Source organism: Coregonus clupeaformis, chromosome 1 (genome assembly GCF_020615455.1).
Source record: "Coregonus clupeaformis isolate EN_2021a chromosome 1, ASM2061545v1, whole genome shotgun sequence".
Taxonomy (NCBI): domain Eukaryota; kingdom Metazoa; phylum Chordata; class Actinopteri; order Salmoniformes; family Salmonidae; genus Coregonus; species Coregonus clupeaformis.
The window spans coordinates 77,592,992-77,617,762 of NC_059192.1; the positions used below are offsets into that span (position 1 = coordinate 77,592,992).

At 44.9% G+C, this 24,771-nt stretch overlaps 1 protein-coding gene across 3 annotated transcripts in view; it reads left to right on the forward strand.

Moving 5' to 3' along the window:
- Positions 1-24,771, forward strand: part of adkb (adenosine kinase b) — a 277,396-nt gene that overhangs the window by 246,625 nt on the left and 6,000 nt on the right. For all 3 annotated transcript variants that reach the window (XM_041889368.2, XM_041889365.1, XM_041889367.1), the window contains exon 9: positions 2,494-2,608. In XM_041889368.2, coding sequence (XP_041745302.1) covers positions 2,494-2,608 — 115 coding nt within the window. The remainder of the gene's footprint in view (positions 1-2,493; positions 2,609-24,771) is intronic.

The following is a 24,771-nucleotide window of genomic DNA, read 5'->3' on the forward strand; positions in this document are numbered from 1 at the left end:
TCTGAGGTCTTGGCTAATTTCTTTTGATTTTCCCATGATGTCAAGCAAAGAGGCACTGAGTTTGAAGGTAGGCCTTGAAATACATCCACAGGTACACCTCCAATTGACTCAAATGATGTCAATTAGCCTATCAGAATTTTCCAAGCTGTTTAAAGGCACAGTCAACTTAGTGTATGTAAACTTCTGACCCACTGGAATTGTGATACAGTGAATTATAAGTGAAATAATCTGTCTGTAAACAATTGTTGGAAAAATTACTTGTGTCATGCACGAAGTAGATGTCCTATCCGACTTGCTAAAACTATAGTTTGTTAACAAGGAATTTGTGGAGTGGTTGAAAAACGAGTTTTAATGACTCCAACCTAACTGTATGTAAACTTCCGACTTAAACTGTAAACGGGGTACCAGTACCGAGTCAATGTGCAGGGGTACGAGGTAATTTAGGTAGATGTCCATATAGGTAGGGATACTAGGCAACAGGATAGATAATAAACAGTAACAGCAGAGTATGTGATGATTCAAAAGAGTTAGTGCAAAAAGGGTAAATGCAGATAGTTAAATAGTTAACCTTTAGCTACCCGGACCAACTATTTAGCAGTCTTATGGCTTGGGGGTAGAAGCTGTTCAGGATTCTGTTGGTTCCAGAATTGTTGCATCGGTACCGCTTGCCGTGCGGCAGAAGAGAGAACTGTCTATGACTAGGGTGGCTGGAATCTTTGAAAATGTTTAGGCCCTTCCTCTGACACCACCTGGTATAGAGGTCCTGGATGGCAGGGAGCTCGGCCCCAGTGATGTACTGGGCCGTACGCACTACCATCTGTAGCGCCTCGACCGGCTCCACTACAGCCCTGTCAATGTGGATGGGGGCGTGCTCAGCCCTCCGTTTCCTTTAGTCCATGATCGGCTCCTTTGTCTTGCTGACGTTGAGGAAGAGGTTTTTGTCCTGGCACAACACTGCCAGGTCTCTGACCTCCTCCCTATAGGGTGTCTCATCGTCGTCGGTGATCAGGCCTACCACCGTCGTCTGCAAACTTAATGTTGGTGTTGGAGTCGTGCGCGGCCACACAGTAATGGGTGACCGGATTAAAGGAGGGGACTAAGCACGCACCCCTGAGGGGGCCCCGTGTTGAGGGTCAGTGTGGCAGATGTGTTGTTGCCTACCCTCATCATCTGGGGGTGGCCTTTTAGGAAGTCCAGGATCCAGTTGCAAAGGGAGGTGTTTAATCCCAGGCTCCTTAGCTTAGTGATGAGCTTGGAGCGCACTATGGTGTTGCACGCTGAGCTGTAGTCAAAGAACATCATTCTCACTTAGGTGTTCCTTTTGTCCAGGGGAGAAAGGGCAGTGTGGAGTGCAATAGAGATTGCATCATCTGTTGATCTGTTAGGGCTGTATGCGAATTGGAGTGGGTCCAGGGTGTCTGGGATAATTATGTTGATGTGAGCCATGACCAGCCTTTCAAAGCATTTCATGACAAAGGAGATGATCGTGGACTACAGGAAAAGGAGGACTGAGCACGCCCACATTCTTATCGACGGGGCTGTAGTGGAGCAGATTGAGAGCTTCAACTTCCTTGGTTTCCTCATCACCAACAAACTATCATGGTCCAAACACAAAAAGACAGTCGTGAAGAGGGCACAACAACGCCTATTCCCCCTCAGGAGACTGAGAAGATTTGGCATGGGGTCCTAAGATCTTCAAAAAGTTATACAGCTGCACCAACAAGAGGATCCTGACAGGTTGCATCACCGCCTGGTATAGCAACTGCTCGGCCTCCGACTGCAAGGCACTACAGAGGGTAGTGCATACAGCCCAGTACATCACTGGGGCCAAGCTTCCTGCCATCCAGGACCTCTATACCAGGCGGTGTCAGAAAAAGGCCCTAAAAATTGCCAAAGACTCCAGCCACCCTAGTCATAGACTGTTCTCTCTGCTACCGCACGGCAAGCAGTACCGGAGCACCAAGTCTAGGTCCAAAAGGCTCCTTAACAGCTTCTACCCCCAAGCCATAAGACTGCTAAAGAGTTAATCAAATGGCTACCTGAACTATTTGCATTGACTCCCCCCACTTTTTTTACGCTGCTGCTACTCGCTGTTTATTATCTATGCATAGTCACTTTACCCCTACCTACATGTACATATTACCTCAATAACCTCTACTAACCTGTACCTCTATATAGCCTCGTTATTGTTATTCTATTGTTGCTCTTTTATTTTGTTATTTTATTTAGTAAATATTTTCTTAACTCTTATTTTTCTTACAACTGCATTGTTGGTTAAGGGCTTGTAAGTAAGCATTTCATTCGGCGCATGTGACAAATACATTTTGATTTGATTTGATTTGAAAAATGGCACAATTGGTCAGGAGCCTGTAAAACGGCCACTATTCCCTGCAGCGTCATTATAGACACCACAGTAAGGCTGTATTGGTGTGTTCATTTGGTTAATGTAGCAGGATCTTGCTATTTCAACCCAATCATATAATTTCTCCACAGACGGATGACATTGCAGAGATTGCCAGGAGGGCCCAGAGCCTGCCTAAGGTCAACAAGAAGAGACAACGAGTGGTGGTCTTCACTCAGGGCAAGGATGATACTGTGGCCACTATCGGTAGGCAAACATATTTTCCTAAAATAAATGTAGGTACTTAAAAACATATTATGCCGTTATAACACATTTAAGACTTGTCATGAGCATGTATGACCCCTTTATAATGCCTAATTAGTTATAATCATCTCATAATAATCCTAACTAATTCTTTTTTTAGTATTTTCTTTCCGCTCCATTCTCACCATTATTGTAGAGAACTTATAGCCTCGTACGACCATCCTGATCTTGTGAGCTTGAATGGCCCCTGTAAGGCATCTCTGCCCTTGACTCCAACCACATCTCTCACAATTTCAGAGTATTGCCTTAAATACATGATGATAGATGACTGCTGTTCACTGAAACAGCACCATGGGAGTCACTTCATGGCAACAATATTTACTTTTATGTTTAGCTTGACAATGTATACAGAATGTTACAAATACCTTTCTCAGAAAATGTATGTCCCAAATGGCACCATATTCCCGATATAGTCCACTACTTTTGAGCAGGCTCTGGTCAAAAGTAGTGCCCTATAGAGAACAGGATACCATTTGGGACTCCCCCTTTGTGATAAGCTCTTCTGACAATCAAAGTTTAAGAGAGGTTGGAGGAGAGCATGGAACAGGCATTGATTTGTGAAGTAGACTTTTTTTATGTTGTGTTTTTGGGCAGATTCCAGAACAGTTCTTAGTAGGGCTGGGAATTGCCAGGGACCTCACGATACGATATTATCATGATACTTAGGTGCCAATACGCGATATGTATTGCGTTTCTACACTCAGTGGCCAGTTTATTAGGTACACCACCCTGTTCATGAAAATGGTTCACACCAACAGACAGTGAGTCATGTGGCCGTGGCTTGTTATATAAAGCAGGCATTGAGTCATTCAGTTACTGTTCGATTGAACCTTAGAATGGGCTAAACGAGTGACCTAAGCGACTTTGAGCGTGGTATTATAGTCAGTGCCAGGCGCGCCGCTTCCAGTGTCTCAGAAACGGCCGGCTCCTGGGCTTTTCACGCACGACAGTGTCTAGGGTTTACCAAGAATGGTGCGACAAACGTAAAACATCCAGTCAGCGGCAGTCCTGTGGGCGAAAACAGCTCGTAGATGAGAGGTCGAAGGAGATTGGCAAGAATCGTGCAAGCGAACATCCAGGCCACCAACAGGCCCCATCCTGCCTGGTGTCAACGGTACAGGCTGGTGGCAGTGGTGTAAGGCTGTGGCGAAGGTTTTCCTGGCACACGTTAGGTCCCTTGATACCAATTGAGCAACGTTTCCATGCCCCAAATAATTCAGGCTGTTCTGGAGGCAAAGAGGGGTCTGACCCGGTACTAAATGGGTGTACCTGATTTATCACGATTGTATATGTATTGCGATTCGATGTTCCAAACATATTGCTCACTATATGTCTTCTGCGGGACAACAGAGAGACATAATAAAAATGAGTTTTGATCAGTCATGGAAATGAAAGTGCTGAAAACATGTTGGTTCACAATTTTTTAAAAGAAGATTGTGGCCAAGCTATAGGAGGAGAAATACCGAAGTTTTGGTGCAGCCGACTAGTGCTAGCTAACATTGACTACCTGGCAAAAATATTTTTAAAAATCGATACTTGCAGTCATAGAATCTATATAATATCGTCAAAGTTAATATTGCGATACTCTACTTAGTGATTTAAGGGTGAACTCTTATTTTTCACACCTTTTTCCTTTTTTCCCATATTAGGCTACAGTACAGTAAAACTGCTATCCTGGCATATTTGTTAGCTGTGTTAGTGGACATTAAAAGGATGGTGTCGCCTCCCGAGTGGTGCAGCGGTCTAAGGCACTGCATCGCAGTGTTGAGGCGTCACTAGAGCCTGGGATTCGATCCCAGGCTGTGTCACAGCCGGCCGTGACCGGGAGTCCCATAGGGCGGCGCACAATTGGCCCAGCGTTGTCCGGGTTAGGGGAGGGTTTGGCCAGGGGGCTTTCCTTGGCTCATTTCGCTCTAGCGACTCCTTGTGACGGGCCGGGCGCCTGTAAGCTGACTTCAGTTGTCAGTTGAACAGTGTTTCCTCCGAGACATTGGTGCGGCTGGCTTCCGGATTAAGCGAGTGGGTGTTAAGAAGCAACGCGGCTTGGCGGGTCATGTTTCGGAGGACCCCTCGAATCGACCTTCACCTCTCCCGAGCCCGTTGGGGAGTTGCAGCGATGAGACAAGATCGCAATTGGATATCACAAAATTGGGGAGAAAAAGAGGGGTAACATTTTTTTGTTTTGTGGATCAAAGAAAAAAAAAGGATGGTGTCATCGTATCAGAGCAGGGCTTGGGGTTGCAACCCTGCCCGGGGTAAAGCTATGTGGAGAGAGATGATGGTTTCTGATTACAGCTGGGAGTCTATGCCTTTGTTTGGAGCCGCGGGGTGTCTCTCCTCGTTGACCTTGCAGTTCAGACTACTGAAACGACGTGCACGGGAGACATATACAGTGAGGGAAAAAAGTATTTGATTTTGTACATTTGCCCACTGACAAAGACATGATCAGTCTATAATTTTAATGGTATGTTTATTTGAACAGTGAGAGACAGAATAACAACAACAAAAATCATAAAAAACACGTCATAAATGTTATAAATTGATTTGCATTTTAATGAGGGAAATAAGTATTTGACCCCTCTGCAAAACATGAATTAGTACTTGGTGGCAAAACCCTTGTTGGCAATCACAGAGGTCAGACGTTTCTTGTAGTTGGCCACCAGGTTTGCACACATCTCAGGAGGGATTTTGTCCCACTCCTCTTTGCAGATCTTCTCCAAGTCATTAAGGTTTCGAGCCTGACGTTTGGCAACTCGAACCTTCAGCTCCCTCCACAGATTTTCTATGGGATTAAGGTCTGGAGACTGGCTAGGCCACTACAGGACCTTAATGTGCTTCTTCTTGAGCCACTCCTTTGTTGCCTTGGCCGTGTGTTTTGGGTCATTGTCATGCTGGAATACCCATCCACAACCCATTTTCAATGCCCTGGCTGAGGGAAGGAGGTTCTCACCCAAGATTTGACGGTACATGGCCCCGTCCATTGTCCCTTTGATGCGGTGAAGTTGTCCTGTCCCCTTAGCAGAAAAACACCCCCAAAGCATAATGTTTCCACCTCCATGTTTGACGGTGGGGATGGTGTTCTTGGGGTCATAGGCAGCATTCCTCCTCCTCCAAACACGGCGAGTTGAGTTGATGCCAAAGAGCTCGATTTTGGTCTCATCTGACCACAACACTTTCACCCAGTTCTCCTCTGAATCATTCAGATGTTCATTGGCAAACTTCAGACGGCCCTGTATATGTGCTTTCTTGAGCAGGGGACCTTGCGGGCGCTGCAGGATTTCAGTCCTTCACAGCGTAGTGTGTTACCAATTGGTTTCTTGGTGACTATGGTCCTAGCTGCCTTGAGATCATTGACAAGATCCTCCCGTGTAGTTCTGGGCTGATTCCTCACCATTCTCATGATCATTGCAACTCCACGAGGTGAGATCTTGCATGGAGCCCCAGGCTGAGGGAGATTGACAGTTATTTTGTGTTTCTTCCATTTGCGTATAATCGCACCAACTGTTGTCACCTTCTCACCAAGCTGCTTGGCGATGGTCTTGTAGCCCATCCCAGCCTTGTGTAGGTCTACAATCTTGTCCCTGATATCCTTGGAGAGCTCGTTGGTCTTGGCCATGGTGGAGAGTTTGGAATCTGATTGATTGATTGCTTCTGTGGACAGGTGTCTTTTATACAGATAACAAACTGAGATTAGGAGCACTCCCTTTAAGAGTGTGCTCCTAATCTCAGCTCGTTACCAGTATAAAAGACACCTGGGAGCTAGAAATCTTTCTGATTGAGAGGGGGTCAAATACTTACTTCCCTCATTAAAATGCAAATTAATTTATAAAAAAATTTACATGCGTTTTTCTGGATTTTTGTTGTTGTTATTCTGTCTCTCACTGTTCAAATAAACCTACCATTAAAATTATAGACTGATAATTTCTTTGTCAGTGGGCAAACGTACAAAATCAGCAGGGGATCAAATACTTTTTTCCCTCACTGTATACAGTTGAAGTCGGAAGTTTGCATACACCTTTGCCAAATACATTTAAACTCAGTTTATCACAATTCCTGACATTTAATCCTAGTAAAAAATCCCTGTCTTAGGTCAGTTAGGATCACCACTTTATTTTAAGAATGTGGAATGTCAGAATAATAGAGAGAGAGTGATTTATTTAAGCTTTTATTTATTTCATCACATTCCCAGTCGGTGAGAAGTTTAAAAACACTCAATTAGTATTTGGTAGCATTGCCTTTAAATTGTTTAACTTGGGTCAAACGTTTCGGGTAGCCTTCCACAAGCTTCCCACAATAAGTTGGGTGAATTTTGGTCCATTCCTCCTGACGGAGCTGGTGTAACTGAGTCAGGTTTGTAGGCCTCCTTGCTCGAACATGCTTTTTCAGTTCTGCCCACACATTTTCTATAGGATTGAGGTCAGGGCTTTGTGATGTCCACTCCAATACCTTGACTTTGTTGTCCTTAAGCCATTATGCCACAACTTTGGTGGTATGCTTGGGGTCACTGTCCATTTGGAAGACCCATTTGCGACCAAGCTTTAACTTCCTGACTGATGTCTTGAGATGATGCTTCAATATATCCACATCATTTTCCTTCCTCATGATGCCATCTATTTTGTGAAGTGCACCAGTCCCTCCTGCAGCAAAGCACCCCCACAGCATGATGCTGCCACCCCTGTGCTTCACGGTTGGGATGGTGTTCTTTGGCTTGCAAGCCTTCCCCTTTTTCCTCCAAACATAACGATGTTCATTATGGCCAAACAGTTCTATTTTTGTTTCATCAGACCAGAGGACATTTCTCCAAAAAAGTACAATCTTTGTCCCCATGTGCAGTTGCAAACCGTAGTCTGGCTTTTTTATGGCGGTTTTTGGAGCAGTGGCTTCTTCCTTGCTGAGCGGCCTTTGAGGTTATGTCGATATAGGACTCGTTTTACTGTGGATGTAGATACTTCTGTACCTGTTTCCTCCAGCATCTTCACAAGGTCCTTTGCGGTTGTTCTGGGATTGATTTGCACTTTTTGCACCAAAGTACGTTCATCTCTAGGAGACAGGATGCGTCTCCTTCCTGAGCGATATGACAGCTGCGTGGTCCCGTAGTGTTTATACTTTGTACTATTGTTTGTACAGATGAACGTGGTACCTTCAGATGTTTGGAAATTGCTCCCAATGATGAATCAGACTTGTGGAGGTCTACAAAATGTATTTTGATTTTCCCAAGATGTCAAGCAAAGAGGCACTGAGTTTGAAGGGAGGCCTTGAAATACATCCACAGGTACACCTCCAATTGACTCAAATGATGTCAATTAGCCTATCAGAAGCCATGACCTCATTTTCTGGAATTTTCCAAGCTGTTTAAAGGCATAGTCAACTTAGTGTATGTAAACTTCTGACCCACTGGAATTGTGATACAGTGAATTATATTTAATGACTCCAACCTGTGTATGTAAACTTCCGACTTCAACTGTACATTCACACTCACCTACACACACACACACACACACACACAAAGTGCACATGGAGGTGGTGGAAAGATGGCCTCAGGTGAAGACTGGAACATACAGTATCACTTATTCACAGGGGACTGTAGGCAAGAGAAACACAAGTACAGTAGTACTACTACTCTAGACACAGGATACGAACAGAATACTACAGACTGCTCTTAAATATAGAGGATTATATCTGTCGGCAAGCTGAATTAATCATAGAGTTAATATTAGGCTAATATTGATTTGGGGGAAAATGTATAACATTATTAAATAAAATGTCATAAGGGATATTGTTAAGCAATGTTACAATGTAAATGTATGCACATCACTTTCCTACTTCAGACTAATGGCATTGTACTGTATGGGGCTAATAAGGGAATTTGGGGGTTTGTCATTGTTCAGTAGAAGTCAAGTGTTATTGGAAGTAGCTCCCCCATTTTTCTTTTCGTGAACATTTGAGCAGTATCTTCTTCAGTAGTGGAACCTCTAGGCTCGCCGCTCTAAGCTTCAAGAGAAAATGAAGCCATCCATTGTATTGCAGGTGTTACATAGTGATGGATAATGCCTGCCTGGTTCTCTCATTGCTCCTGTATGAAGACAAAGCTGTGTGCCTTAGTCTGTGAACTTTATATAAAATACATGATGAATGCGGGCGGGATGAAAGCAATGTGTTACCGATGTCATCTACAAAGGCAAACATGATAAATGTCAGCCCTTATGGAAAAACCACATGATTTCACATGTGGAAAATCACATTCTAGACGATTCTGTGCTTCCAACTTTGTGGCAACAGTTTGGGGAAGGACCTTTCCTGTTTCAGCATGACAATGCCCCCGTGCACAAAGCGAGGTCCATACAGAAATGGTTTTGTCGAGATCGGTGTGGGAGAACTTGACTGGCCTGCACATAGCCCTGACCTCAACCCCATCGAACACCTTTGGGATGAATTGGAACACCGACTGCGAACCAGGCGTAATCGCCCAACATCAGTGCCCGACCTCACTAATGCTATTGTGGCTGAATGGAAGCAAGTCCCTGCAGCAATGTTCCAACATCTAGTGAAAGTTTTCCCAGAAGAGTGGAGGCTGTTATAGCAGCAAAGGGGGACCAACTCCATATTAATGCCCATGATTTTGGAATGAGATTGTCGACAAGCAGGTGTCCACATACTTTTGGTAATATAGTGTATCACATTCCGGTGTTCCAACTTGTAAACAAGGCTGCATGGGATTTCTCTTAATGCAGCTCTGTGCAGCCAATTGCAATGTCCACTTTAGGTATAATGCTGGGAGCCGCTTGTGGATTTAACAGCTCTAACGCAGTTCCACCTCTAACACTGCTATGCAGGTGTATGCTAGCGCAGATCTGATCAAATCTAGCCCTAAGTGTGCATAAATGCTCTCGGGATTTGAACTTGCAACCTTTGGGTCTGGAGTGCATTAATGTCTCAGCAGTACATTTACATTTACATTTTAGTCATTTAGCAGACGCTCTTATCCAGAGCGACTTACAGGAGCAATCAGGGTTAAGTGCCTTGCTCAAGGGCACATCGACAGATTTTTCACCTAGTCGGCTTGGGGATTAGAACCAGCGACCTTTCGGTTACTGGCACAACGCTCTTAACCACTAAGCTACCTGCCGCCCCAAGAGGGTTTGTTACCAAGAACATACATTGCCTTCAGAAAGTATTCATATGCCTTGACTAATTCCACATTTTGTTGTGTTACTGCCTGAATTCAGAATGGATTAAATATATTTTTTTTCTCACCTATCTAAACACAATACCCCACAATGACAAGGTGAAAACATGTTTTTATAAATTTTTGCAAATGTATTGAAAATGAAATACAGAAATGTCACATTTACATAAGTATTCATACATGTTATAATCACCTTTTGGCAGCGATTACAGCTGTGAGTCTTTCTGGGTAAGTCTCTAAGAGCTTTGCACACCTGCATTGTACAATATTTGCCAATTTTTCTTTTCACAATTCTTCAAGCTCTGTCAAATTGGTCATTGCTAGACAACCATTTTCAAGTCTTGCCATAGATTTTCAAGCAGATTTAAGTAAAACTGTAACTTGACCACTCAGGAACATTCACTGTCTTCTTGGTAAGCAACTCCAGTGTAGATTTGGCCTTGTGTTTTAGGTTATTGTCCTTCTGAAAGGTGAATTGATCTCCCAGTGTCGGGTGGAAAGTAGACTGATCCAGGTTTTCCTCTAGGATTATGCCTGTGCTTAGTTCCATTCCATTTGTTTTTTATCCTGAAAAACTCCCCAGTCCTTAACAAATACAAGCATAACCATAACATGATGCAGCCACCACTATGCTTGAAAATATGGCAGATTAATGGCAGCAAGTTAATGTTTAATTTTCATTAACTTGTAAAATTCACAGTAACTTACTGTATCTAATCCATCACACTGGTTTGATGGTCTAGTAAGTGAGTATTACAATTACATGGTGACTAGCTATAAATGAAATATCATATGGTTCTTTGGTATCAAATGCACTTATGCCAGCCTTTAACAAGACTGCAGAACTGACTGTACAAGCTTAATGGTAATAAACAGAATACAACAGAGCACATTAACTTGGATGACATTCCCTCTCATGAGAGACCAAAAATAGCTAGCTGAAAGACATGCCTCGAATAAGCCACACCTGCAATCTTCTGATAGGCTGCTGCTGCTACAGTATGATGTGATGTGCATGTTGTCAACATAAACGTTAGTGAAGGCACAGTAGGTTACTGACATGGATTGCTAGTGGCAGCAAGTGTCCTGTAGGTTACTGGCAATGTTTTGCCAGTAAGTTATTGTGACTTTTACAATAACTTACTGACAAGTAGTTTCCAGCTATGTTGCCATTAAGTTACTGGAAATTGCAAAATAACCTCTTTACAGTGCCGCTTATTACTGACGCATTATCTTGCCAAGTTTGCAGAACAGACGGTGCTCAACTTGCATCAGCATAACCATCAAACACTTAAACTGCAAAACAACACTTCCACTGACGGTTGGCACAAATACACATATATTTGATCACGCCCCAATATTTGCTAATGAGCCCCAACCAGTACATTACCCCCACCTATATTTTAAAGTGCAGTAATGATTGTACCTTATATTCAATATATTGGATAGAAAAATATTCCATACCTACAAGGTACCGAACTGTAGATTATATGTGTACCTGTGAAGTGTACCTTTTGACCTTTTTGTAACCAGGGAACAACACTGTACCCTAACCATACCCTGATTATTTGAGTGTGTACCAGTTTATTAGGTACACCCCCCTTTGCCTCCAAACAGCCTGAATTCTTCAGGGCATGGATTCTGCAAGTCAGAAACGTTCCACAGGGAGGTTCGTCCATGCTGACGCGATGGCATCACGCAGAATGGACAGCGGTATACCACTGCCACAAGCCTGTACCGTTGACACCAGGTAGGATGGGTCCATGGACTCATGCTGCTTACGCCAAATCTTGACTTCTGCCATGAGCATAACACAACAGGAACTGGGATTCGTAGGACCAAGCAATGTTTTTCCATTCCTCAATTGTCCAGTGTAGGAGATTGTGTGCCACTAGAGACGGTTCTTCTTGTTTTTAGCTGATAGGAGTGGAACCTGGCGTGGTCGTCTACTGCAATAGCCCGTCCGTGATAATGACCGATGAGTTGTGCGTACCGAGATGCCGTTCTGCACACCCCTGTTGTACTGAGGCGTTATGTCTGTTTGTGGCCCGCCTGTTAGCTTGCACGATTCTTGCCATTCTCCTTCGACCTCTCATCAACGAGTAGTTTCCGCCCACAGGACTGCCGCTGACTGGATGTTTTTTGTTTGTCGCACCATTCTCTGTAAACTGTAGACACTTTAGTGCGTGAAAAGCCCAGGAGGGCGGCCGTTTCTGAGATACTGGATCCGGCGTGCCTGGTACCGAAGATCATACCACGCTCAAAGTCGCTTAGGTCACTGGTTTTGCCCATTCTAACATAACTGAATGCCTTGACGTCTGCCTGCTTTATATAGCAAGCCACGTGACTCACTGTCTGTAGGAGTGATCCATTTGTGAAAAGGGTGTACCTAATAAACTGGCCGGTGAGTGTATGTTCCAAGCAATGAGTATGAACCTGGTGGTACTACAGAAACATTGATGCATCCCAACCAAGCAGTTGCAAATTCAAATCCCCAAATGTATACAGTGGGGGAAAAAAGTATGTAGTCAGCCACCAATTGTGCAAGTTCTCCCACTTAAAAAGATGAGAGAGGCCTGTAATTTTCATCATAGGTACACGTCAACTATGACAGACAAAATGAGAAAAAGAAATCCAGAAAATCACATTGTAGGATTTTTAATGAATTTATTTGCAAATTATGGTGGAAAATAAGTATTTGGTCAATAACAAAAGTTTCTCAATACTTTGTTATATACCCTTTGTTGGCAATGACACAGGTCAAACATTTTCTGTAAGTCTTCACAAGGTTTTCACACACTGTTGCTGGTATTTTGTCCCATTCCTCCATGCAGATCTCCTCTAGGGCAGTGATGTTTTGGGGCTGGCGCTGGGCAACACGGACTTTCAACTCCCTCCAAAGATTTTCTATGGGGTTGAGATCTGGAGACTGGCTAGGCCACTCCAGGACCTTGAAATGCTTCTTACGAAGCCACTCCTTCGTTGCCCGGGCGGTGTGTTTGGGATCATTGTCATGCTGAAAGACCCAGCCACGTTTCATCTTCAATGCCCTTGCTGATGGAAGGAGGTTTTCACTCAAAATCTCACGATACATGGCCCCATTCATTCTTTCCTTTACACGGATCAGTCGCCCTGGTCCCTTTGCAGAAAAACAGCCCCAAAGCATGATGTTTCCACCCCCATGCTTCACAGTAGGTATGGTGTTCTTTGGATGCAACTCAGCATTCTTTGTCCTCCAAACACGACGAGTTGAGTTTTTACCAAAAACTTCTATTTTGGTTTCATCTGACCATATGACATTCTCCCAATCCTCTTCTGGATCATCCAAATGCACTCTAGCAAACTTCAGACGGGCCTGGACATGTACTGGCTTAAGCAGGGGGACACGTCTGGCACTGCAGGATTTGAGTCCCTGGCGGCGTAGTGTGTTACTGATGGTAGGCTTTGTTACTTTGGTCCCAGCTCTCTGCAGGTCATTCACTAGGTCCCCCCGTGTGGTTCTGGGATTTTTGCTTGTGATCATTTTGACCCCACGGGGTGAGATCTTGCGTGGAGCCCCAGATCGAGGGAGATTATCAGTGGTCTTGTATGTCTTCCATTTCCTAATAATTGCTCCCACAGTTGATTTCTTCAAACCAAGCTGCTTACCTATTGCAGATTCAGTCTTCCCAGCCTGGTGCAGGTCTACAATTTTGTTTCTGGTGTCCTTTGACAGCTCTTTGGTCTGGGTGAGAGCCAGAAATCTTGCTTGTTTGTAGGTGACCAAATACTTATTTTCCACCATAATTTCCACCATAATTTGCAAATAAATTCATAAAAAATCATACAATGTGATTTTCTGGAATTTATTTTCTCAATTTGTCTGTCATAGTTGACGTGTACCTATGATGAAAATTACAGGCCTCTCTCATCTTTTTAAGTGGGAGAACTTGCACAATTGGTGGCTGACTAAATACTTTTTTCCCCCACTGTACTCTACGTCAAGTGTCCTTGAGCACTGCTAGTTTTACATTTGTCACACCCTGGCTCTGGGACTCTATATGTTGAGCCAGGGTGTGTGTATTCTATGTGTTATATTTCTATGTTGGGGGTTCTAGTTCGTCTGTTTCTATGTTTGCCTGAGTGACTCCCAATCAGAGGCAACGAGTGTCAGCTGTCGTTGGTTGTCTCTGATTGGGAGCCATATTTAATCTGTCTGTTTTCCCTTTGTGTTTGTGGGTTCTTGTTCCGTGTTGGTCATTGTTACCGTGGACTTCACGAGTCGTTTCTTGTTTTGTTTATTGTTGTCTATTATCACTAAAGATAATAAAGTTAAACATGTTCGTTCATCACGCTGCGCCTTGGTCTATTCCCTACGACGATCGTGACAGAAGAACCCACCATACAAGGACCAAGCAGCGTGTCCAGGAGCAGGCAGCCTGGACATGGGAGGAGATATTGGACGGGAAAGGGTCCTGGACCTGGGAGGAAATCCTGGCCGGGATGGATCGCCGGCCATGGAGTGAGACTGTAGAGAGGCGACGGAGAGAGGAGCAGCGGCGCCAAACGGGTCAACGTCGGACAGGCGAGAGGCAACCCCAAGAAATTTTTAGGGGGGGGCACATGGCATGGACGACGGGGCTGACGGAGGCAGAAAAGGGGCGGATTCAGAAGGCCACCAGGTTACGGGGGCCACTGGTCAAAGTAGGGAAGGAAGGTGTAGAGGCACGGCGAGAGGTACTGGGGTGTGTTACCAGTCCGGTCCGGCCCGTTCCAGATCCCGAGGTAGAGCCAGTGGTGTGTATCCCCAGTACGGTCCGGCCTGTTCCGGCCCCTCGCACCAAGTGTACGGTGCGCGTCGCCAGCCCGGTCCGGCCTGTCCCTGCTCCACGCACCAAGCCTACGGTGTGCGTCGCCAGCCCAGTCCGGCCTGTCCCTGCTCCACGCACCAAGCCTACGGTGTGCGTCGCCAGCCCAGTCCGGCCTGTCCCTGCTCCACGCACCAAGCCTACGGTGTGCGTCGCCAGCCCAGTCCGGCCTGTCCCTGCTCCACGCACCAAGCCTACGGTGTGCGTCGCCAGCCCAGTCCGGCCTGTCCCTGCTCCACGCACCAAGCCTACGGTGTGCGTCGCCAGCCCAGTCCGGCCTGTCCCTGCTCCACGCACCAAGCCTACGGTGTGCGTCGCCAGCCCGGTCCGGCCTGTCCCTGCTCCTCGCACCAAGCCTACGGTGTGCGTCGCCAGCCCGGTCCGGCCTGTCCCTGCTCCTCGCACCAAGCCTACGGTGTGCGTCGCCAGCCCGGTCCGGCCTGTTCCTGCTACTCGCACCAAGCCAGGGGTGCGAGACGTCAGCCTAGTAAGGCCCGTTGCTGCTCCACGCACCAAGCCTACGGTGCGCGTCGCCAGCCCGGTCCGGCCTGTTCCTGCTACTCGCACCAAGCCAGGGGTGCGAGACGTCAGCCTGGTAAGGCCCGTTGCTGCTCCACGCACCAAGCCTACGGTGCGCGTCGCCAGCCCGGCCCGGCCTGTTCCTGCTACTCGCACTAAGCCAGGGGTGCGAGTCGTCAGCCTGGTAAGGCCCGTTCCTCCTCCACGCACCAAGCCAGGGGTGCGCGTCGTCAGCCTGGTAAGGCCCGTTCCTCCTCCACGCACTAAGCCAGGGGTGCGCGTCGTCAGTCCAGCACAACCCGTGCCTGGGTCACCGGTGCCTGGTAAGGTACCGGTCAACTGCTCCACTACGGAGCTGAAGCTAATCGCTCCTGCTACGTCCAGTTCAGCTCCAGCCAGCGGGGCCAGACTGGACCAGGGGCGCTATGGGGGGTTTATTGGAGGGTGGTGGGCAAGGCCGGAGCCAGAACCGCCGCCGAGGAGGAATGCCCACCCAGCCCTCCCCTGTTTTGTTCAAGTTGAGGCGCGGTCGCAGTCCGCGCCTTTAGGGGGGGGTACTGTCACACCCTGGCTCTGGGACTCTATATGTTGAGCCAGGGTGTGTGTATTCTATGTGTTATATTTATATGTTGGGGGTTCTAGTTCGTCTGTTTCTATGTTTGCCTGAGTGACTCCCAATCAGAGGCAACGAGTGTCAGCTGTCGTTGGTTGTCTCTGATTGGGAGCCATATTTAATCTGTCTGTTTTCCCTTTGTGTTTGTGGGTTCTTGTTCCGTGTTGGTCATTGTTACCGTGGACTTCACGAGTCGTTTCTTGTTTTGTTTATTGTTGTCTATTATCACTAAAGATAATAAAGTTAAACATGTTCGTTCATCACGCTGCGCCTTGGTCTATTCCCTACGACGATCGTGACAACGTTGATGTAGCCTTAGCGGAGTTGCCAACAAACGGAAGTTCCGGTTTTCAGGGGGAAATGTAAGAGAGCCTGCTTTTGGACGTTAACAATGCGGCACTCCTACTTCACATTTACTGGATTGGTTGAACAGTGTAGAAGAGAACCTCACCCGAGAGTTTTTTCTATTCTCGTCAAAACCAGAATGTGGGGGATCTAGTTTTAGGCATTTATTTTACGCCTGGCTACGTTAGGTTAACGTTGATGTTACATTGGTGGTGATAATTGTACAATTATTTACTAGATTCTGGGCAGCTTTTAGTGCAGAAATGCATTCTTGCCAATAAGTCTGTGGCCATATCTCCTTCACACTCACAGATCTGGTGGTGTAGATGCACTGTAGCAGAACATTACAGGTTGCTAGCGACCAAGAGATTATTAGTTCAAATCCCATTTAAGGCTGAGTCCCAATTGTGTTCACGGTACAAGATTTTACAGTAATTGAAATCAGAATACAGCAGCATACTGTCATTTTATAGACATGTACTTTATTTTTACTGCAAATTTAGGCAAAGTGCAGAAATGTATTCTTGGCAATAAATATATAGCCAATCTCCAATATGTCCATAGACCTTGTGGCTCAGCAGGAACTTCAGGTAGCTAGAAACCAAGAGGTTGTGAGTTCAAATCCCAAGTGAGGTTGAGTCCCAAGTAATCAGAATACAGCAGCATACTGTCATTTAAAATTCATCCCTTAATTTAGTTGTAAAAATACAGTAACTAGTTGTAGATTTACCGTATTTTCACCGCAACTAGACAAAAACCTCCAGGGGACCATGACACAACGTTCTAAGAACGTCCTAAAAAGGTCCTTGGGAACGTCCCTGGAACAAAGTGGGAACTAAACAAAACCTGCAGGGGACCATGACTGTTTAAATTGAATTAATGTAAATTATGCCTTTTAAAGTAAAGTATTCTAAATTACATTTGACATCTGGGCTTTCACGTGCTCAAATGTTGTTGCGTGTATTTTCATGGTATCACATGTTGAAATGTTGCATCCCCACGTGGTCAAAGAAATTTCACATGAGATCATGTTTTCACGTGCTCACATGTTACGCGTAGTTTCATGTTCTCACATGTTTTGCATCCCCATGTTGTCACATTTATTTAGCATTAATTTCACGAGATCATGTGCTTACATGTTGTCACGTGTAGTTTTGTTATCGCATTGTTTCACATGTTGCTTCACATGTTAATCACATTAACTTCACATTAAATCACGTGATCACTTGAAATTAATGAGTTTTTTTCCATAAGGGAGTGGAACGTGATCATGTGTTAGCTGCTGTGGGAGGGGAGCAGAGTGAACAATAGCACTAGCAAGGAGGGAGCTGTAGTTTAATTACATTCAATGTGTGTGTGTGTGTGTGTGTGTGTGTGTGTGTGTGTGTGTGCGTACAGAGCCAAATAAATGTCCTTGTAAAAAGAGTATTAAAGATGTTTCCCAGAGGCGGTGCTCTAATAAACTTGATCTCTCGTTTTGTTTGCAATTTGTCCGCCTGTCAGGATTTGATCATTTGCCAGCCTCTGCACGTCACCAAAGACAGTACAGTATGAAGATAGGCAGAAACTGCTTCTCCAATAGAAATCCCAGATCACACTTGTAGGTGATGTCAGGGCGACGTTGGCTAGCTAAGCTCATGCGTAGAAACACGTCATCGGGTCTAATGGTCGTCTCGTGCCGAACTGCGCATGCGCAGGCTGTCAAATCAAAGACAATCCTTTGATATAAAGTAGTTTTTGACAAAAATGAAAATGTGTCAGTTTGTCACTTTCACGAGGTTGGAATAATAACATGTTAAACTACTTAACACATTGGCTCGAATCTAGGTTGTGCCTTTAGATAGAGAACTACATAATATTTTTTTACTTCTATCATTGACTTCTCAAATCCCAAACTTCAGCTTGGTCTGATTCGCAAGCGTTCCCGGAAGTCTCGTGATGTTGCGCCTCTGGGTTTAGAAACTCTGTGACATCACGTTCAACCATTTTACAGTGATTTAAGGATGGAGGGAGAATGAAGAGAATCCATTTCCCCCGTGGTATAATGTCCCTGGTATAATTTCCCCCGTGGTATAATTTCCCCCGTGGTATAATTGTCAGAAAATGTGTTTCTTTCCCCTGCCCTTCATTTGTGTAATAAACTGCCTCTTTCATCACCTCCTACCATCAAACAAGGCCCAGGTCAAAAGTAGTCCACTATATAGGGAATAGGGTGCCGTTGGGGACACTGCCTAAACCTGCCTAATGTGCCTAGCCTAGTGTCAAGTTAGAGCTAGCTATGTAAATGTATCTTCTTTATTTAGCAGCCACTGCCAATCTAGCCACTGAGCCAGCCACTGCCAATCTAGCCACTGAGCCAGCCACTGCCAATCTAGCCACTGAGCCAGCCACTGCCAATCTAGCCACTGAGCCAGCCACTGCCAATCTAGCCACTGAGCCAGCCACTGCCAATCTAGCCACTGAGCCAGCCACTGCCAATCTAGCCACTGAGCCAGCCACTGCCAATCTAGCCACTGAGCCAGCCACTGCCAATCTAGCCACTGAGCCAGCCACTGCCAATCTAGCCACTGCCAATCTAACCACTGAGCCAGCCACTGCCAATCTAACCACTGAGCCAGCCACTGCCAATCTAACCACTGAGCCAGCCACTGCCAATCTAACCACTGAGCCAGCCACTGCCAATCTAACCACTGAGCCAGCCACTGCCAATCTAGCCACTGCCAATCTAGCCACTGAGCCAGCCACTGCCAATCTAGCCACTGAGCCAGCCACTGCCAATCTAGCCACTGAGCCAGCCACTGCCAATCTAGCCACTGAGCCAGCCACTGCCAATCTAGCCACTGAGCCAGCCACTGCCAATCTAGCCACTGAGCCAGCCACTGCCAATCTAGCCACTGAGCCAGCCACTGCCAATCTAGCCACTGCCAATCTAACCACTGAGCCAGCCACTGCCAATCTAACCACTGAGCCAGCCACTGCCAATCTAACCACTGAGCCAGCCACTGCCAATCTAACCACTGAGCCAGCCACTGCCAATCTAACCACTGAGCCAGCCACTGCCAATCTAGCCACTGCCAATCTAGCCACTGAGCCAGCCACTGCCAATCTAGCCACTGAGCCAGCCACTGCCAATCTAGCCACTGAGCCAGCCACTGACACTGCTGAACTACACTGCACTTTTGCTTATAGACCCATTAAAGCACTGATTAAGATGACTGTGCCCTGAACCTTAACGGTGCAGGAGATTTAATAAACGATCGTTGAGCAGAGAGAGGGCTGCTGCTCTAATCGCTGATAAGGACCAGCTAGATAAAGCCTGACAAGGCTCGCTTTATAGTGCATTAGGGCCCATAGGGCTCCGGTCAAAAATAGTGTAGTATACAGGGAACTGTGTGCCATTTGGGATGCAGCCTCTCTCTCCAATGGAGTTTTAAGGCTCTCAGGGGCTAAGGCAAGGCAGCCAGGAAAGCTGTCTGTGGCTCAGAGGGTTTTAACTGTGTGAAATAAAAGACTAGGTCTATCTACTACTCGTGTTAATCAAATAAGGTAGAGTCATTCCAAGCCACAGTGGACCGAAGCTCTAGGCCTATAGGCCAGAAGCTGGATTGTATGTTTGACTTTGAACACTTCCTAGTAAAAGGCACCTGGATCTGTATTCTCAGAGTAGGAGTGCTGATCTAGGATCAGGTCCATGTAAGCATGGTATGCAATATGATTTCAGAATCAAAATCACCTTTATTTGCCAAGTACATTTAAATATACCCGGAATTTGATTTAGTGAAATGGTGCACCCACATTAAACAGAATCAAAAGACAGAATAAAGATGATAAACAAAAGAGAGAATATAATCGACAAATAATTTCAGAATCTACGCTACAAACACTATACATGACAAAATTCTGATCTAGGATCAGTTTTGCCATATAGATCATAATGAATATGATTGCATGGACAGGGGGGACCTGATCCTAAATCAGCACTCTTACTCTGATATGCTGCTTTATGCATACGGGCTGCCCTGTTTGTATTTCATATTCCAGCGAGAGATGGAATCAATTAGCAGCTGACTGTGTGGGTGACCTGTACTCTTTTCCGTGGCATCTCCCATCAGTGTTTTCTCTCATCTCTCACCAAAGGGATCTTGGTCTACTCAGCGGCGAGGATCTTTTTTGTCTGTGGGTACAGTAAATACAGTCATATGTTTTAGTTTTTTAGAACTCGATTGTGAATAAAGATGCTGCTAGTTATGACACAGAAACAGATTTAACGTCAATGTGCTTGCTGCTAAACTGACGGGTTTGCCAAGAAAGTGATAATGTTGTTTTCTCTTTCTGACAGTTTGGCTGAAATGTTAAGGGTCTCACACACATTGCACTGAATGTAGATCTCCTGTTCGTCTATCGATCGCTCAGCGCACTGTTGATGTCTGTCTGACTGGCGATATCTTCAGGCGATTCTACGTGTAAAATCGTTTTGTACTCGGTCTCGGCAGGCAAACGCTATTGGTATGTTCAAGCCATTAAGGACGTGTTCCAGAAAAATAAGTATCATTCATTCCAACTCTGTTGAATTAGCCATCATAGTGGAATGTATTGACAGTGTTGACATATAGTGCACCATTCTGGCAAGGCATTAATTTAAACTTTTACCTGACGTCTGTCGCATTACAATCACATTGATTTCTAATTAAAAAGAGCATGTAGTGACTTAATAAGCCAAGCAAGGCTCTGTGTACTCATCATTTAGTAGGCTAAATATCCAGGGTATAAATGTCTTTATTTTCACATAATAGTACCCTATATTTGTCTCAAGTTATTGGAATGGTGTGAATAATACACATTGTTCTGAAAAAATAGTAATTAACAAAGTACTTCATTGGTGCACATTTCAAAGCGAGTCGCCTGTTGAATTCCTTTTGATTAGCAAAGCATTCAAGCCTTGTTAATTAGGGAAAGATGAAATAGAACAAAAGCCAGACAACTGCGAACTGTTACCAAGGATGTATTTCATTCTGAAAACAAATCCCGGTTTCTTTCTTTCTTGAATCAATCCTACAGGTTAACTGTTAGACAGTAACACTTGAGTCAACACCCACCCACACATCCCCCAACAGGCCACCCCAGCACAGCAAGCCAACCAATTACCTTGTTGATTCAATGAGCAAACCCACCATATCATTATTATTTTGTTTTATACTGAACAAAAATATAAACGCAACATTCAAAGTGTTGGTCCCATGTTTCATGTGCTGAAATAAAATATCCCAAAAATTTCCATATGCACAAAAAGCTTATTTCTCTCAAATGTTGTGCAGAAATGTGTTTACATCCCTGTTAGTGAGCGTTTCTCCTTTGCCAAGATAATCCATCCATCTGACAGGTGTGGCATATCAAGAAGCTGATTAAACAGCATGATCATTACACAAGTGCACCTTGAGTTGGGGACAATCAAAGGTCAATCTAAAATGTGCAGTTTTGTCACAATACAATGCCACAGATATCTGAAGTTGAGGGAGCGCACAATTGTAATGCTGACTGCAGGAATGTCCACCAGAGCTGTTGCCAGAAAATTGAATGTTCATTTCTCTACTATTAGCCACCCCAATGTCGTTTTAGAGAATTTGGCAGTACGTCCAACCGGCCTCACAACCGCAGACCACGTTTAACCACGCCAGCCCAGGACCTCCACATCCGCCTTCTTCTCCTGAGGGATCGTCTGAGGCCAGCCACCCAGACAGCTGATGAAACTGAGGAGTATTTCTGTCTGTAATAAAGCCCTTTTGTGGGGGGAAAACTCATTCTGATTGGCTGGGCCTGGCTCCCAAGTGGGTGGGCCTATGCCCTCCCAAGCCCACCCATGGCTGCGCCCCTGCCCAGTCATGTGAAATCCATAGATTAGGGCCCAATGAATTTATTTCAAATTACTGATTTCCTTATATGAACTAACTCAGTAGAATCATTGAAATTGTTGCATGTTGCGCTAATATTTTTGTTCAGTATAGTAGTTCTTGAAGAGACTGAGCCGTTTAAGAAAGGGTACAGTTGAAGTTAAAATGACTGACTGCACTTGGTGACCCTCCCCTCAATTACAGACAGTGAAATGTGAAGTTATTACGCTGAAGTGATGTCTCCCGAGTGGCGCAGTGGTCCAAGGCACTGCATTGCAGTGCTAGCTGTGCCACTAGAGATCCTGGTTCGAATCCAGGCTCTGTCGTAGCCGGCCGCGACCGGGAGACCCATGGGGTGGCGCACAATTGGCCCAGCATCGTCCAGGGTAGGGGAGGGAATGGCCGGCTGTAGCTCAGTTGGAAACTAGAACATGGTGTTTGCAATGCCAGGGTTGTGGGTTCGATTCCCACGGGGGGCCAGTATGAAAAATAAATAAAAATAATGTACTCACTAACTGTAAGTCGCTCTGGATAAGAGCGTCTGCTAAATGACTAAAATGTAATGTAAAATGTGTTCAGACATGCCATCAGCCAACGTCAGAGACAGCGTTTTGTCAGGGACGTGTTTATGACCATTTCCATGCCTGTGTCCCAAATGGCACCCTATTGCCTATGTAGTGTACTACTTTTCATGGGCTCTGGTCAAAAGTAGTGCACTACATAGGCAATAGGGTGCCACTTGGGAAGCATACCATGACAGTTCTCTGCCAATGAAGTCTTTGTGTTTCCACATCACCTGGGAGTTTGGTGCACTTGTAACCTGAGCTAACGTTTCAGTCAAGTTTACTAATTTGACTCTCAGAAGTTGTGACCTTTCCTACTCTTGGTGAAATTAAATTAAACGCAAGGGAGGATTAGCAGACAGAGGAAGAGGAAGGGAGTGTTCCACTGTGGTGGTGTGATGTTTCTATAGTTATTATGAGGGTCACACTTACTGTCAAATAAATGGGAAAAAATGAACGGTCATATAAGGCTTAATTTACATTTAGCAGACACTCCAGGTAGCTAGGTAGGACAACCACATATCTCAGTCATCGTAAGTCAAACTTAAAGGCGCTCAGCAAAGTCAGTGCTAGTAAAGAAATGACAAGTGTAAGAAACAACTAATCTACACTTTCGTAAAGCTACATAAGTGACATAACACTACATAAGGCTGTCATAACACTTCCTACCATTGTCGTAAGCATCAACTCAGAGGTGAAGAGCATATCAATATATTTATATCCGGTCAAGCAGTAGGGGTGGTATTATTCACTGACAAAATCTATTATTCAGTTATTCTCTGTACAACTTTGTAGGTGTGGTTGTGTGTGTTGCGATTTAGTGGCTGCATCATAGAGTTAGTGCAAGATATGTGAATGCCATTACAAAGTTCATGTTTAGAATACATTAGTGAAAGGGATTATTCAGTACTACTCTGTTTAAAGTATAGTTTCTCTCTACTTAGTGTGTAGGTTATGGCATCATGGTCAGGTTGTTATTGTAAAAGAGAGTGTGTTCTCAATGACTAACCTGGTTAAATAAAGGTTACATCAAATCATGGCAATATGTGTTGCTGGTGTTTTTCTTAGTATAGGTAGGCCTAATATGTGATATGTAATTATCATTACAAAGTTCAGCTTTATAATCAACTAGCCCCTTCAGTTTCCAGCTGGTTACGTCTCAGATGGTTGGTTTCTCTTCCTCCTCTGCCGCCCACTCTGGAAATATTTGAGAAAATAACCTTTTGTTTGAAACTGGGTAAACATATTTACCTTCTGCATTTTATTGCCCTCCAATAGATCCTCGTTAAAGGGTTTTTGGAGGGGTTATGAAAGACTCATGGGGTGTCCACTGAAAGTTGACTAGCAACAACAACTGGAACCTAAAAGGCACCCACCAAGAGCACCCACTAAATTTGCCCAAGAAGAGGCAAACAAAATTAAAACCAACACCAAACTTAAAAACAGGAGGCAAACCAAAAAGGTGGCGCAAAACAATAACAGGGCAGATCAGACAAATTAATGTTTTCTAGAAATCAAAAAGGGAGCACCAACTAAAGGTGTAAACCCTCCTTCTCTCAAGAGCACTGGGCCAGCCACTCTTATATAGCACCTGGGCCAGCACGGGTGAAACGCCTTCCTACTAACGACATGGCAACCAGCACAGGTGTAACACATACTGACTAATGAGGTGACACCAATCTGTGCGCCCTACATGCTAATGTACTATATGTGCTAAAAGTCCAACCTAAAAAGAAAATGGAAAAAACAAAACCTGTAACATCCTAAGGGCTATTAAACTGAACGTCTGCGTTAATAATAATCGTGTTTGGAATCCATGCTCAATAATTATACTAGATTCTATTATTCTAAATGTATTATAAAGAGAGGTTTTAATTAAAAACACCAACACAAGACTATGTATGCGTCCCAAATGGCACCCTATTCCCTTGAAAGTGCACTGCTTTTGACCATAGCCCTGTGGGTAGTGTACTATTAAAAAAATAAAGGTGCACTATAGAGGGAATAGGGTGCCATTTGGGACACAAAGGAATAGGGTGCCATTTGGAACACAGATATTGTCTTGTGTAGGTGTTTTTAATTAATTCCTCCTCTTTAAATAAACACACATCTCACAATTGATCATTTTAATCGGTCAATTATTCT